This window comes from Malaya genurostris, chromosome 3, assembly GCF_030247185.1.
Source record: "Malaya genurostris strain Urasoe2022 chromosome 3, Malgen_1.1, whole genome shotgun sequence".
NCBI classification, from domain to species: domain Eukaryota; kingdom Metazoa; phylum Arthropoda; class Insecta; order Diptera; family Culicidae; genus Malaya; species Malaya genurostris.
The window spans coordinates 147,899,849-147,916,768 of NC_080572.1; the positions used below are offsets into that span (position 1 = coordinate 147,899,849).

General features: G+C 39.0%; 1 protein-coding gene across 1 annotated transcript in view; it reads left to right on the top strand.

Annotated features, from left to right (window-relative positions):
* LOC131438546 (solute carrier family 22 member 21) overlaps nucleotides 1-16,920 on the top strand; it is a 640,450-nt gene that overhangs the window by 502,530 nt on the left and 121,000 nt on the right. Inside the window, exon 9 of the mRNA XM_058608646.1 lies at nucleotides 15,706-15,863. Coding sequence (XP_058464629.1) covers nucleotides 15,706-15,863 — 158 coding nt within the window. The remainder of the gene's footprint in view (nucleotides 1-15,705; nucleotides 15,864-16,920) is intronic.

The window sequence follows — 16,920 nt, forward strand, 5'->3', positions numbered from 1 at the left end:
ATTAGGGTCATTTCGCCGAATGCCATTTCGCCGAAAGGGTCATTTCGCTGAATCCTGAATTCGTAATTAGAATTGATTTAAATTAAAGACAAACGAAAGATGATAGCGTTAACGCCCGTTTTGTTGATCTACCATTGTACTTCTTGAATAATGATTGATTGTTGTACTCTTGAATAAAGATTGATCCATGAACCTCAGAAAGTAGTGCCTAAGAAAACTTGTTGACTATTAGCTAGTAAGCATCAAAGAATTGCATAGGTGTATCTACCAAGCAAATGTAGGTGGTATTTTCCGTTTATTAAGGGAAACTGAAAAAATATTTAATGCGGCTACGCCACGGCTTTGTGCCGCCGAGCCATCTTGGCTTCGGTTATGTGGCTGCGCCACATCAGTTATACAGGAGACATAACATGCAGGAGATATGACCCTTTCGGCGAAATGACCCTTTCGGCAAAATGACCTTTTCGGCGAAACGACTTTTGGCAAAACGACTTTCGGTCATGTAAGCTTTCTTTAACAGTTCGGCTGAAAAGTTCGTATCGTTTAATAGAAACACACATTTTTTGCCAAAATTCGTTTTTATTATTCAACATAATTGCCATCAGAGGCGATACAGCGATTATAGCAATCTTCCAACTTTTCGATACCATTTTTGTAGTACGATTTGTCCTTTGCCTCAAAATAGGCCTCAGTTTCAGTGATTACCTCTTCATTGCTTCTAAATTTTTTACCAGCGAGCATTCTCTTGAGGTCTGAGAACAGGAAAAAGTCAGGATGAGGGAGCAATTCGAAGCCCAATTCGTTCAATTCCAGCATGGTTTTTCGTTGTTGTTTTCGGTCGATTGTGAGCTCACGCGGCACCCATTTTGCACAAAGCTTTCTCATATCCAAATATTCGTGAATAATATGTCCAACACGTTCCTTTGATATCTTTGGGGTGTCAGCTATCTTGATCAACTTCACTTTACGGTCATTGAAAATCATTTTGTGGATTTTTTTCACGTTTTCATCGGTAACAGCCTCTTTTGGACGTCCACTGCGTTCATCGTCTTCGGTGCTCATATGACCAGTACGAAATTTTGCAAACCACTTACGAATTGTTGCTTCGCCCGGTGCAGAGTCTGGATAACACTCATCAAGCCATTTTTTGGTATCGGCGGCACATTTTTTCATCAAAAAGTAGTGTTTCATCAACACACGAAATTCCTTTTTTTCCATTTTTTTTTCACAATAACAAAAGTAGCTTCACTCAAAATGCAATATCTCACAAACTAATAATCAGACAGCTTTAAAATTTTACACGTATCTTTTGAAGGTTGGTACTAACTGAAAATGGTATGGATTTAATTCTAGTGGCGCCCTCTCATAGAAACGATACGAACTTTTCAGCCGATCTGTTATTCTGAAATCAACGTAACTAGACCAATTCAGTTTTGTGTCAAGAATTACCCCTACATACTTAACTTGATCCCTTGCCACAAAGTCAGATCCAAATAGCCTCAACGGGCGGACTCCGTTTGTAATCCTACGATGAGTGAGGAGTACCATTGACGTTTTGTATGGATTTACTGTTAACCCGATTTGAAGACACCATTGTTCAACAGTACAAAGAGCTTGCTGCATTAAGTCAAACAGAGTATTAATACAAATACTCGTGATTAATATATGATAATCATCTGCGAAGCCGTAGGTCGGAAAGCCCAGATCATTTAGTTTTCTTAACAAGCTATCTGCAACGAGGTTCCATAACAATGGCGAAAGAACACCACCTTGGGGACAACCAAAAACACTTTGTCTTCTCAACTCTGCCTGTCCCAGTGACGAAGATAATAGTCGATTTCCAAGCATTGTGTGGATCCAATTTATTATAGATATTACTCCATGACCACGCGCGGCATCTAGAATTGAATCGAAAGACACGTTGTCAAATGCGCCTTCTGTATCTAAGAAAACTCCCAAGCAAGACTGTTTTTGTTAAAAAACTTTTTCGATATTATAAATTACATCATGTAGGAAGGTGGTATTGGATTTTCCACGCTGGTATGTGTGTTGCAATTTATGAAGCGGATGCTCGCGCAAGCTAACGTCCCTTATAAAGTGATCGACTAAGCGTTCTAAAGTCTTGACGAGAAAAGAGACTTATGGGTCTAAAACTCTTAGCTTCCTCATAAGTTTCACGGCCACCTTTGGGAATAAATTTAACAATTATTTCACGCCATGCTTTTGGAATATATCCTGTCGCAAGGCTACATGTCAGAATTTTCACTAAAACACGTTTGAAGTATTCAAACCCTTTTTGAAGTAATATAGGACATATTTCATATTTTCTCGTAGATTTGTATGGAGCAAAACTCTCCACTGCCCATTTTATTGAATCAGTTGTAACGATTTCACGAGCTAAAGTCCAAGAATCGCAATCGCCTGAATCTACTAGCCTCATTTAGATTAGAGATGTTATTGCAAAGGTTTTTCCATCCACTTCGCTCAGAATACCGGAGAGCAGTTTTGTAAGCTCGGCGAGCTGACACGATTGCCTCCGATCCATCTCTGCCTCGGCTATTCCAGGCTCTTCTACACAGTTTTCTAAGACTTGTGAGTTCAGCGTTCCACCAAGGAGTTCCTTTGCTAGCTCGCACGGTGCGAAGTGGGCAAGCCTCTTCATATGCCGCAACTATGAGCAAGCTTGTCATATCTACAACATTATCCACGTCCTTTGGAGATCCAACTATTTGTTTATATCTGTACTTCACTGTCCAGCAACTAGAATATATTAGGCACATTGGCTTACAAATGCATACCGCATACCATACAGGTTGTTTTTATGTGATATAACCATTCAATTTAAGTCCCACGATTTGCGAAGAATTAAAAAAATGTCTACTGTACCAGAGCTTCGCCTAACACAGCAGGGGCCGAACCTAAAACCATTCCGTTTGCGACTGGCATATTTCACTCCACCAGCCATTCAGTCCTCGGCACGAGAATACACCTTGACTTTGGAGCACCTGTTTTATCGCCTCTTACGATATGGGGTAGGAATACCTCTTACGATATGGGGGTTCAGAATACCGGAGAGCAGTTTTGTAAGCTCGGCGAGCTGACACAATTGCCTCCGATCCATCTCTGCCTCGGCGATTCCAGGCTCTTCTACACAGTTTTCTAAGACTTGTGAGTTCAGCGTTCCACCAAGGAGTTCCTTTGCTAGCTCGCACGGTGCGAAGTGGGCAAGCCTCCTCATATGCCGCAACTATGAGCGAGTTTGTCATATCTACAACATTATCCACTTCCTTTGGAGATCCAACTATTCGATTATATCTGTACTTCACTGTCCAGCAACTAGAATATATTAGGCACATTGGCTTACAAATGCATACCGCAGACCATACAGGTTGTTTTTTATGTGATATAACCATTCAATTTAAGTCCCACGATTTGCGAAGAATTGAAAAAATGTCTACTGTGCCAGAGCTTCGCCTAACACAGCAGGGGCCGAACCCAAAGCCATTCCGTTTGCGTCTGGCATATTTCACTCCACCAGCCATTCAGTCCTCGGCACGGGAATACACCTTGACTTTGGAGCACCTGTTTTATCGCCTCTTACGATATGGGGCAGGAACCCAGTGGATCAAATTCTGACTGATAAAACAGTTCACCGCCGGAATCCACACGGCGTAAAGACTGACTTGATTTGAAGAGAGCTCATAGATTTTGTCTATCAGTCTCTCTATATGTCAATATGTGCGGTGCGAACGACTGTTGTGCAATTTTATGCTCTTAGCCGTCCTTTCAGTAGTAGTCATATATGAATAGCAATATGAATTTTGTGAGCTATGAATTTTCTCAATTATCTCAAAGGTCACAAAATTCATATTGCCATTGTGACAGAAACATTTCGTAAACCAAATGTCAAATTGAAAAGCTATCTACATTATGTGGCTCATCGATTTGACAGGTTTACTGGAATGGGTGGTGGAGTTGCCATTTTTGTCTAACGGCAAATTGAACATCGAATTTTACCTTATCCAAGTTATTGAAAGCTTGGAAATCGAAAGTGAAACCATTCATGAATTTTTTTTATCGATGGAGCATATTTGCCATCCAAATTCACCGGTGAACAATTGAATTTATTTAAGGCGATTTGCAAAAACTCAAAGTATATCGAACGAAGTTTTTCATAATAGGGGACTTAAATGCAAAGCATATTCAGTGGAATTGTAAGCAAAATAACAGTAATGGTAAAATACTTCATACTCAACTCTCTGCTAGTTACATTACAATTCTTCATCCCAGTAGTCCGACTCTGTTTACTGTTGTTTCTTTTCCGTGATAAAACCCTCTACAATTGATCTGGTTTGAACAGATCAAAGTCACATTTGTAGTTCACCGATTACACATGCTGACTTTGATTCTGATAATCTTCCTGTAACATTCAGACTTTCCAACGAAGCTATAATTAAAAAAATTAGTTCTATATTCAACTATCATAGATCTAATTGGTTGGAATACAGATCGCCAACTCGGGACAATCGACACAGCAATAGATAATTTGAATCATTACATTTTCGAAGCTAGAAATCTTTCAGATCCCAAAGCTCAAACTAAATTAAATTCTCTTATCATCGATGACAATCTTCAATTGCTCATTCGGCTGAAGAATGTTCGTCGACGACAATATCAACGTTCTCGTGATACTGCTATGAAATACATAGTTAAGGATTTACAAAAATAGATCGCTAAAAATATTGAACAAATTAAACCATATTCTAAACCTTTCTGTAAACTTTCTAAGGTTCTTAAGAAACCAATTCCTGATCTCAAGGAAGGTAATTAAATTCTTCTTACAAATGAGGAAAAAGCTTAAAAACTTGCTCAGCAGTCCATAATTATAGTAGCTCGACTGCTACTAATCTCTTATCTTTTACGACGTACATAGTGGATGCAGTGTCTAATGGCTTCCAAACGGATGCTAATTACACGGATCTCTCCGCAGCTTTTGATAAAATCAATCACGCTATCACGATCGCCAAACTGGATAGGCTGGGTTTCGGTTCCAGTATTTTTCGATGAATGGAATCGTATCTCTGCAATCGACGGCTGGCAGTCAATGACAGTCTATTGCAGGAGTTCTTTGCTTTTTCCGGAATACCTCAAGGAAGCCATATCGGTCCACTGATTTTCTTCCTTTATTTCAACGATGTAAATTACTCACTAGAAGGCCCACGACTATTTTTTGCTGATGACTTACAATTATACCAAATAATCAAGAGTACAGAGGATGCTTCATACCTTCAACGTCAACTGACCATTTTTTCAAGGTGATGCGAAATCAACCGAATGACTAAACATTAGCAAATGCTCTATTATCACATTCACTCGTGAGAATGACCTTTTGCGATTTGATTATTGCCTCCATGATGCAGCGAATGAAAGAGTCAGTTGTGTCAAGGATCTTGGAGTTTATCTACACGAACAAATGAATTACAAGCAGCATATTGGTTACATAGTTACGAAGGCTTCTCGTTGTTTGGGATTTGTTATGAGAATTGCTAAGCGCTTCACAGATATATACTGTTTGAAGTCGCTCTACTGCTCACTTGTTCGCTCAACACTCGAATACTGCTCGGTGATATGGAACCCTCACTTATTAACGGTGTTCTCAGAATTGAGTCAATCCAACGACGTTTCGTTCGTTTCACTCTTCGCCAATTGCCCTGGACCAACCCTCATCAGCTGCCGAGCTACGAAAGCCGTGAGATGCTTATCGGGCTCGAAACTTTGCAATTGCGTCGTGACCTGTTCCGTGCAATGCTGATTGCCGATGTCTTGACGAACAATATCGATTACCCAGCACTTCTTAGTCAAATCAACATCAATGTTCGTTCCAGAGCTCTTCGCAACAACAACCTCCTTAGATTGCCTCTACGTCGTACTAACTACGGAATCAACGGTGCCGTCATTGGATTGCAACGAACCTTCAACGGTGTTTCGACGGGATTCGATTTTCATTTTTCCCGAAGCCGAATAAGAGAAATTTTCAACTCAAGTGTTATTACAAGATGACTTTACTGAGACGAATTTTGATGAAATTAAGTCAATCATTAGAAAACTTGAAAACATGAAGCCGTGGAATTGCTACTGCAATTTGGGTACATAATAATTCGTTGTATTGATATATGTTTACGATAAACTATCAACTCTGAAAAATGATCCGTGCAAAAATTTTTTGGACCTTCATTGGATGTTCCTTCTTAGCATGTTATTTTTTTGCACACTCACCTCAAGATTTCAACTGCTTCTTATAGCTCTATAATATTTTCACTTCTGTTCTTCTAAATCTACCCGTTGGTTGTCAGAAATCGCTATTCTGTGACGACACAAGTCTTTTAGCCACAGGTAGAAATCTAATCAATCAGTTTGCTCACAATATCATTAATAATAGGTATGATCTCATGAGAAGACACGTTCAATGATTTCCGTAACTTCTGAATCATGGTACTGGTACACGTACCCGATAGAACCAGATAGTGATTATATGTCAAAATGGAAAAATGCACCAAATGCAGCAAAAAAATAATTAATTATCTTTTCTCATAAGCCAAGAGCCTTTTTTCTTAATCCACATGATGAACATATTATCAAATTGAATGGCTTGGAATTGACATGGTCTGATCAAGCAAAATACTTAGGTTTAACGAATGATAAAAACATACTTTCAAGGGTCACATTGAAGGAATCCAGGCAAAGTGATTTAAATATATTAAATGTTTATATCCTCTTATAAACAGAAATTCTATGCTCTGTCTAAAGAACAAATTATTTATTTATAAACAAATTTTCAGACCAGCCAAGCTTCCCGCCGTGCCAATTTGGTTAAGTTGTTGTTCCACCTGGAATAAAACGTTGTTGTTCCACCTGGAATAAGGCGTCCTTCCGGGTTTAGTACAAATGAGTTTCACAGATACAAATATAGAACCATTAGATGTAATGTCACATAATATTATAAGCAATATTCGAAAAATTCGATACAATCTTCAATTTAATCGATATGTTCTCTGTATTAGATAGTAAGCTAGTATATGATATATTTTCTCCATTACATAATACAAGAAGGTTTACAATTTTCCCTATACAAAAATCACAGAATTGCGGAAGCAAATGATGTCTTAACGGTGATAGCCAAATCATGTATATAATAGGGCTAAAGAATCACGACCTGTGGTTGAACTCACAATTAATATCTTATTAATTCAAGTTTAACTCATATTTTAATAATTATTTAGTTAAAAAAACGAAAATTGCAAAAAAAGAAAAGATTTATCTAAATCCAGGAAACAAAAAAAAGAAAAATTGAAACAAAATCTTATTCTTATAAATGTATATTATAAACGCAAATAATTAATTGTTGGTGGTAGGGAAAACATAACTATTATTCAAAGCGATGCTCTTAAAACTATACTGCTGTAATATACAACATAGGCTTTACAAAGGTACAAGGATATGAAAACAAATAAATAGTTACTAGTTGAAACGATAAAGTGGCGTACCAAATTGAAGTCACATTAACTATAATGAACGAACTGATATCGAAGGCGGTAGTGCCTATGGATTTCCTATGTTGGATGCAATACAATGTGTACGAGAACAAATATGCGCAAGAGGCGGATGAAAAACCTTCAGCGAATGTTATACTTACGAAATTAAAAGGAAATGCCGTAACCCTCATTAATAGAATAAGAGCCAATTCAGTAAATAACATGTTCCGAAATTTGAGCGATCAATTTTCAGTAAATGTAGAAGAAACGAAGATAGAAAGAAATGCAGATAGAAACACTCGAATAACAATATGAAGAAACTTTTCAAGAGTAAGAGAGCGCTACGAATAATGACTACTCAGCTAGAGAATCCAGGCAAAGAAGAAGTACAAAAATCCTTTACAGAAAAAGTATTAAGGTGACTAAGGAAGCGAGCCGCAAATGGCAACCAAGAAACCGCCTACCCTCCCACTCCACATTCCGTTATTTTGCCCTGCTCTTGATGTGAATAAATCATTAAACACATTTTTTCTACCGGTAGTAGTAAATATGTAGGCCCCAATATCGTCTTGTCCAGTAACATTTATACCTACCTCCCCGCGGTGCCGGTTGGGATAGGAGTAACCATAGGAAAGATAAGGTAACCAACTCTGGTGGGGCCTTGGTCGCATGCTGATAGGGAAAGGGGGGCTTGCATTCTCTTTACAGAGAGCGAGCCAACCCGAGCGTCTGTTCCCCATGTTGTGGTGGCTCGAAACAGCGTCTGTTCTTCATGTTAGGAGTGGATGATTACCATCCTTGTGTCAGTGTGGGACTCTAAACAGTGCTGACACGATGGTCCTCCGGACAGACAGGAGGTTGGTGCAGGCCTAACAAGCCGCCCGGAAAACACATGTTACGCACAATCAAGTAAGAAATACGACTCGGAATAATCTGCAAATACTTGGTACATGGAACTGCAAATCGCTTGGCTTCCCAGAATACGACAGAATGCGGCATTAGAGCTTCAAATCCGCGGCTTCGATATCGTAGCACTGCAGGAACGTTGTTAGACGGGATAGAAGGTGTGAAAAAGTGGGCATCGAGCGGCTACCTTCTACCAGAGCTGTGGCACAACCAGCGTTCTAGGAATGGGATTCATAGTGTTAGGCAAGATGCGCCAATCAGTGATAGGATTGCCGTTTCTTCAATAGTAGCATCATCAACGTGCACTGCCCACATGAGACGATACCCGAAGACGTGAAAGAAGTATTTATGCGCAGCTGGATCGAATCTACGACAGCTGTCTACGTCGGGATGTAAAATTCGTCATCGGCGACATGAATCCTCAGGTAGGCCGGGAGGCAACGTACAGGCCCGTGAGCGGGCTGGAGAACCTGTACGCGATAACTTTGCGGCCTCCCGAGAAATGGTATTTCGAAGCATCTTCTTCCCCCGCTAAGATATTCACAAAGCCACCTGGAGATCACCTGATCAACATACGGCAAATCAAATCGACCACGTTCTCATCGACGGGCTATTCTTCTCTGACGTCATCAATGTCCGCACTTACCACAGTGCCAACATTGATTCTGACCACCACCTTGTCACGGTTTGTATGCGCTCAAAACTTTCGACGGTGCACAACACTCTTCGCACAGGAACGCCGGGACTCAATCTCGAGCAGCTACGTAGCGTTCATACTGAAGAGGAATACGCGCAACAACTGGAGGTAGTTTTACCAACGGAAGAGCAACTTGGTGCGGCGACTCTTGAAAACGGCTGGAGGAACATAAGATCCGCCATGAGTAGCACTGCTGTAACTGTACTATGTCCGGTTATCGAATCGAGGAAATTACTGGTTTCCAATGGCTAAGGAATTCGTAGGGCCGTACCAAGAGGGATTTACTGGAGCCCACGCCACTACGGATCACATATTCGCGATAAGACAAGTACTCCAGAAGTGTCAGGAATACAACGTACCCACGCATCACCTATTCATTGACTTCAAAGCGGTATATGACACAATCGATCGAGAACAGCTATGGCAGATAATGCACGAATACGGTTTCCCGGATAAACTGACGCGATTGGTCAAAGCAACGATGGATTGAGTGATGTGCTACGTCCGAGTATCTGGGACGCTCTCGAGTCCCTTCGAATCTCGGCGAGGGCTACGGCAAGGTGATGGACTCTCTTGTATCTTTTTCAATTTACCTTGGACGGTGTGATTCGAAGAGCAAGGATCGACACGAGTGGTCTTCCGAAAGTCTGTATAACTTTTTGGATTGGCTGAAGATATTGACATTGTGACACGTAACCTTGAGAAGATGAAGGAAACCTACATCGGACTGAAAGTTGAAGCTAGGAGTATCGGACTGGCCATAAATGCGTCAAAAACAAAATACATGAGAGGAAGAGGCTCTAGAGAAGAAACAGTGCGCCTCCCACCACAAATATTGATAGAAGGTGACGATACCGAGACGGTGGACGAGTTCGTGTAATTGGACTTACTGGTGACCGCCGATAATGACACAAGCAGAGAAATTCAGAGACGTATTTTGACAGAGAATCGTGCGTACTTTGAACTCAGAAAAACCCTTCGATCGAGAAAAGTACGCCATCGCACTTATTAGACCATCTTTAAAACGCTCATTAGATCGATTGTTCTCTATGGCCACGAAACCTGGACCATGTTGGCAGAGGACCAATGCGCCCTCAGTATTTTCGAAAGAAAGGTACTGAGGACCATCTATGTGGAGTGCAGATGGAAAACGGAACGTGTAGACGGCTTATGAGTCACGAATAATAATAAAGACGGATGCATCCTGATCGACGACGAAACCTACGCCAAGGAAGACTCTCGAGCGCTAGCCGGACCGCAATATTATACGAAATCGGTGTACCAGGACCTGGAAGACGCTGACACTACGGTGGCGATGGAAAAGTTTGGGCAGAAGGTGTTGGTCTGGCAAGCAATTTGTACCTGTGGTTTGCGGTCGTCGATTTTCTTCACGAAGGGCACAATTAACTCCAAGGTGTACAAGGAAGAATGTTTGAAGAAGAGAATGCTGCCACTGTACAGAAAGCATAAGGCTCCTCCTCTCTTCTGGCCGAATTTGGTTTCAGCTTACTACGTCAACTCCGTTCTACAGTGTTTGTCAAAAATAATGTACAATTCGTGGAAAAGGACATCAACCCACCGAACTGCCCGGATCTTCGGCTAATTAAAAGGTATTGGGCAATTGTCACAGGAAAATCACAAAAGTAACTGTGCAGAATTTAATTAAGAATGTCAAGTCCAAAGTGCGAGCGTTTCACAGAAACTAGGATTTTCTTCAATATAATCAGTGAAATGCATAAAAATGTAATTAATCTACAATATATCGAAAACTAATGTCAAAATATGTTTTTTTCGCTTTTTCATTCAATAATCAATATTGCTAACTACTTTTCGATACACTCCTTATTCAAAGGTTTTCAAACTTAAGCTAACCTACTGCCTGTTCTATTATGTACACAAAGGTGGGAAGAGCCAGTTACCATTCTTTCGTTAACTAAATTGTTAGCGGGAGAGAGGAGAAAGAGAGAGAGAGAGAGTATCGATTAGTGCATCACTGCAAAGAAGATTGAACCTTTATCGCATTACGCAAGGGAAAGAAATGTCGCCTAGGCAGATAGTGTGGGAAGCTTGTCGACGGCCGACTAGCATGGGAACTTAGTGTGAATCATATGGTTGGCTCTTGGGAAATGTAACGATCGTCAAGTGTTTTACGACCTGTTTCTAATTTTTATGCATGGTGTTTGAAGGGTAAAGGATGTAAGGATTGGTGTTTGGGATTTTGGTGCATGCTCGGTTCTAGTTTATTATCTGTGATCAGAGAAGGATTGGTTAGAGATCGTGTGAATGTTGGAATGTGGGAAAGTATTTCGTTTGAGTTAGTCGGGTCGATATTATCATGCTACACTACGATGGGCTGGGCATGTCATAAGGATGTCGGACGACAGCACAGTGAAAATGGTTCTTGAATCTTATCCGACTGGTACAAGAAGAAGAGGAGCGCAGCGAGAAAGGTGGATCGATCAAGTGGAGTTTGATCTCAGAAGCATCCGTGCCTTGAGTAGCTGGTGACGAGCAGCCATTGACCGAATTATGTGTCGACGTATGCCTGATACAGCAAAGGACACCCCAGGACTATAGCTGTTCAGTAAGGTAAGTAAGAATTTAGAAACTGTACTGGATCCAATAATTTGGTATCAATAGGAACACGCACATCTTGATAAAAACTCCACTATAGATGCACAAGTATCTTTACATTCAAGTAATCATACAGGTTACATTTTTACTAACTTTGTGAACTGAATTTGACAAGAGTGATATAGACGTAGTCAAACATACCCCGCCTTTCAAGCAAACGTGTAAATTTACATGCTCAAACACTTGAAAATATGTCAGAATGCATTAAATATAAGTTAGATTTAATGTAAAATTGAATCATTTTAAACGCTCGTATATTCAATAATGTAATATAATTTTAGGCACACTGCTTAAGCTCTAAGATGCCAAGGGTATTTTCTAATCTTACTTAACGACTAACTTAAAACTATAATAGTATCATTAGGCACAAATCTCCAAATATCAAGGGGAACGTGCCATTTGAGCCAATTTGTTCTGATCATTAGACTATGTCGTATCGGGTTCTCGTAAATCGTAATGGCGGCAGTGGTCGATGAATTGAGTGTTGCATGAGTTTTCCAGATGGCGTTGGACCGTGTGGGTCCGCGGGAAACACCCCCAGGCTACGAAGGCCCGGCGGGTGGCCCGCATGCTTGTTTTCGACTGGAGCGGTCTTCCGTGGGCGGTGATGATGATATTGCCGAAGAGAATGAAAGAGAAGTAAATATTGTGGAAAACGTGGCAAAAAAGGGTCTAATTAGTTGCCATCGAGATGGAGAAGAGACAGGGAAGGGGGAACGAAAAAGTTAGTGACAAAAAAAAGATCTTGTTAGTTCTAATGAAGATGGTGGACAGGGACGGGGATCGAGAGAATCGGGCGGATGTTAGTGTCGAACCTGTAGGTGGATATTATACTTTCTGAGCGAGGAATAACACATTACACTTGTATATCAATGTGTTTAAGGTACTGGTATATGAGAAGCATATACACTAAGGTCTCTTTTTACACGGTTTTTTTTCGCACGGTTTTTTTATACACGGCTTTTTTTACACGGATTCCGGAATTAACACGGTTTTTATTTACACGGTTTTCGCAATTAACACGGTTTCTGATAAGAGTTTAAAAAGAACTGTCATTGGTTTTTTTGAGAAAAATTTATAAAAAGGGAACAGGTTGTCTGTAGGAAAACGATTATGAGAGTGAATTTAAAGTTTGAAAGTGAACTAAAATCAAAATCATTCATTCAACAATTCACGGGAGTATTGACTGTCGTTCCATAAAATGATTAATCAGTCTTCAGATCTTGATTCCCTGTCGTAAATAACACGACAAAGTCTTTTCCGCTCAGTTGTGGTGTATGATGTCAGCATCGTCATTGATATCATCGAGAATTTCGGAGCGTTGAAGAACTAGTCAAATTTACTTCAACTCTTCATCATATCGAGCAGTGCAGTATTTCATACCCATTTGAATGATATAGTATTATGATTTACGCCGATGAAATGAGTTGCTTCAGCATGACACATAGTTTAAGCTCGTATTCGTACTGTATTTTACAGCATTGTACTGTATTTTCGACTTAAATACTGTGTACTGTTTTTTACCCTCAAATCTACTGTATTTTAACTTGTACTGTATTTTTACACTGAAATGTACTGTATTTTTTACACTCAAATTTAAAACAGAATTTTAAATCTTCAACGCATCGAATTTCGATCTGTGGCAGTACAAGAACAGTAACAACACGTAACCAATGTGAATGAGAACACAACAACAACACACACAATTTTTTTCAATAATAATTCTTGTTCAGAGCGCGTAACAACAATCAAGCGAAACTTTGATGATTAGAAAAAAGAAAAATGTCTCAACCAAAAAGACTCTAAATCAAAATCATTATAAAAAACATCCTCTTCTCAAAAAATGTTATTATTACTTTCGCACATTTTTCAGTTTTTGACGAATTTTAAAATGCCCTTAAAAGGAAATAAAAAATAATTGAGTTTATGAACTTGCTTTGAACGATTTGTTTAGTCTTGTTAAGACGTAGAGCCGTATTGAGTAAGTTTTACATGATATGCGAATACAACTGTGTGATGAAAACCGCGAAAAAGCCACCGCAGAGACGGTACTCGAAGCCGAAAATAGTTCCTATCCTTCTTTTTGCCAAATAAGCTATCCTGCATGTGAAACATACAAAATAAACGGACTAATTGAGGGCTGAAAAACAAATGGACGCCGTAGGGCCCGAGCACAGCTGAACATGCTCGATTCTTATGTTCAGCTAGGCAATTTGTATGTGTGTCTCACATGTAGGATAGTTTTATAGGCAAAACGATTTACCCGTATTTGGCTTGCTACGGGTTTGAGTCCCATCTCTGCGGTGGCTTTTTTGCGATTTCCATTACATAGTTGTATTCGCATGTTATTTTTTTAATCTGGTTTCCTCGTAAGATGCTGATCAAATTTATTTGCTTTTGTTTTTTATTCACTATTTTTAGAAAAAAGCGTACTGTAAAATGCACTGTATTTTCAAAGTCAATGTACTGTATTTCCTTAATTTTTACGCCAAATGTACTGTTTTTTTGTAAAAAAAAATATACGAGCGTTACACATAGTAATACCTTTTCTAATTTGATTTATATTCATCTCTATGAATTCTTCCCCTTTAATTCTGTCTCTGCGTGCATAAATCTTCATCTAATACCCATGTCTTCCCACTCAGTTTAGTTGAAAATAACTGTTAAGATCGTTAGTGTTTACTACACGTCGCACCTTCGGAATTGAAAAGAACTGATTCTCAAGCTTGATTTGTAGTGAAAGTTTTAGTTTATTGGTGGTATTACTAGCACTTCTTTGGTCGAACGTTCTAATTTGAAAGTATTATCGGCTTTTTGAAAACTGAATGCATTATACAGAAGGCATGAGCCATTTAGATTAATTTGCTTGTCGTACAACGCGTTTTATAAGTGTTCTAATTTTAATTTATCATCCAATGTGTTTTATCAAGTATGACTGGACCCTTCTCGTAACCTTTGGCTGTTTTTTAGATTTCCGTTTTTTTTTGTTATTGTTTCGGTTACATTTTCACAGTTATATGCAACTTGTATAAATTTGGGAGTTAAAAAATAAGCTTTTTCCCCTTCAATTTATCAAAAGTTACATTTTATCCAAAACAAAACAAACAAATAATCAAATCTACGGTTTTTGGAATTATTACGTCAAATTTTCCACGCGGTTTTTTTTGCACGGTTTCCGCAATTAACACGGTTTTCTTTTACACGGCTTTTTTTAACACGGCACGTAACCCCCGTGTAAAAAAAGACCTTAGTGTAGTATGGTTTATCGACGACTGCATCCGGTTTCAAAAACTGTTATTGATACATTCGTCGCATGGTGTCGTAGAAACTGGTTTATTGTCAGCATTCCGAAATACCAGGTCAAAATGTTCCACCGTATACTGAATCCAATTCGGTTCGACTATGAAACTGATGGACAAACGCTCCAGAGAGTTGATCATGCTAATGATCTTGATGTATTGATTGCCAAACATACCTTAAATCTAAATCGTACATTTGTATCGTACCAAAGCGACAAGACAATCAGGCCGTATAGCTAAAATCGGACGTGATTTTTAAAATCCACATTGTTCGAAGGTTTAAGGCTTATTGCTAACTAGTTCGACCTATACTTGAAAATGCTAGCATAGATTAGAGTGCAAATCAGCTAGCTTGGAGCTTATGAATTAAACACGTGCTGAAAAGATTTGTACGAATTGCTCTAAGAATTATTGCTTGGCAAAACACACATGATCTTCCACCGTATTCCGATCGAGAACATTTGTCCCTGTTAAGCATCCGTTCGAATTTGGTGAACCATTTCACAAATTTACGTAAAAAATACCTAATAGTTATGACTGGACTGATACATATTCATTAAGAATATTGTCAGTTGAATAAATTTAATAATAAATAAATAAATTATTCGAGGTAATAATATTTTGTAATGTTTTCCAGTGATGGGAGTTCGACGTACGGCTCTCTTAATGCTGACAGCAATGGTTGCGAAAACAAGTATATCGTGCTGCTTATCTATATTGAATGTATGCACCACAGAATTGGTCACCGAAAATAAAAAAAGAGGTGCAGCCTACTCCACTATAGTATGGGCTAGGGTAAGTAACATAAAACCCGTCTTCTCATGTAATTGTTTAATTGTATCTAGTATCTCGACAAAACTGCAGCAATGTCATTAGTTGTATAAATTTCAGTTTATTGCTCAAATAATCGGAATAAATTTGCAACTTTATTATACAGCAAAACTATGCAACCAACATTTGAAAATGTGATACAACCATTCGACTCAGTTTGTTGAGATCGCAATACCTATCTTCGAGAAAATTCAGCCGGTGAAGAATGTGCGGTTATTCGTTTACGTCACTTATACCATCATATGTTCGGAACCAGAAGTGACAGACACATTTTATGATTATATATTGAATCACTATTCTAAAATTCGAATCTTCTTTTCTTTTTCATACAGGTACGTGTGACGGAATGGCCGAATGTCATATATCAGTATAATCCATTGAAATAGCAATATATTTGTGTGTACGTATTTGCTAAAATTATCTAGATGATTCTTTCGATTGACAGGTTTTGCTAGCTGAGGCTCACACAATCTCTCTTTGGTCATACGTATTCCAAGCTCTGCAGTTTCGGGAGAATAAGAAGAAGGGTTCAATATACACAAAATAAATTTTAATGTCTAACTTTTAGATAAATGTTAGCTAAATTTTATTTGGATTTGACTTCCGGTTTTTAAATTATGGTTCAGAACTTAGAACAGACTCAGAATTCAGTTGGATTTTAGTTCTAGAACTACAATTTCGGAACTGAAATCAGTTCCGAAATCTTTTTTCAGAATCCAGTTCACACAGGTTCTGAATTCTAAACCCGGAGCTAAGCTCTGAAACTTGAAGACGGTTTTTCGCCTCGACCATCAAAATGGGTTATATAAAGTACAGTAAAGCAAAATTTCGCATAATTCTTTGAGTGTATTATTATGGTTCTGGAAAGAACCGAATAGAATTCTAGAATAAGTAACTGGACCTGAGTTCAAGAACTAAATTTAGAACCAAGAACTGAAGTTCTGCTTTCATTGACGACTGCTCCACCTGACGATTGAAGTCTAAATGAGAGCACGACCTGAGCGTTTGAGGTTTGGCACCA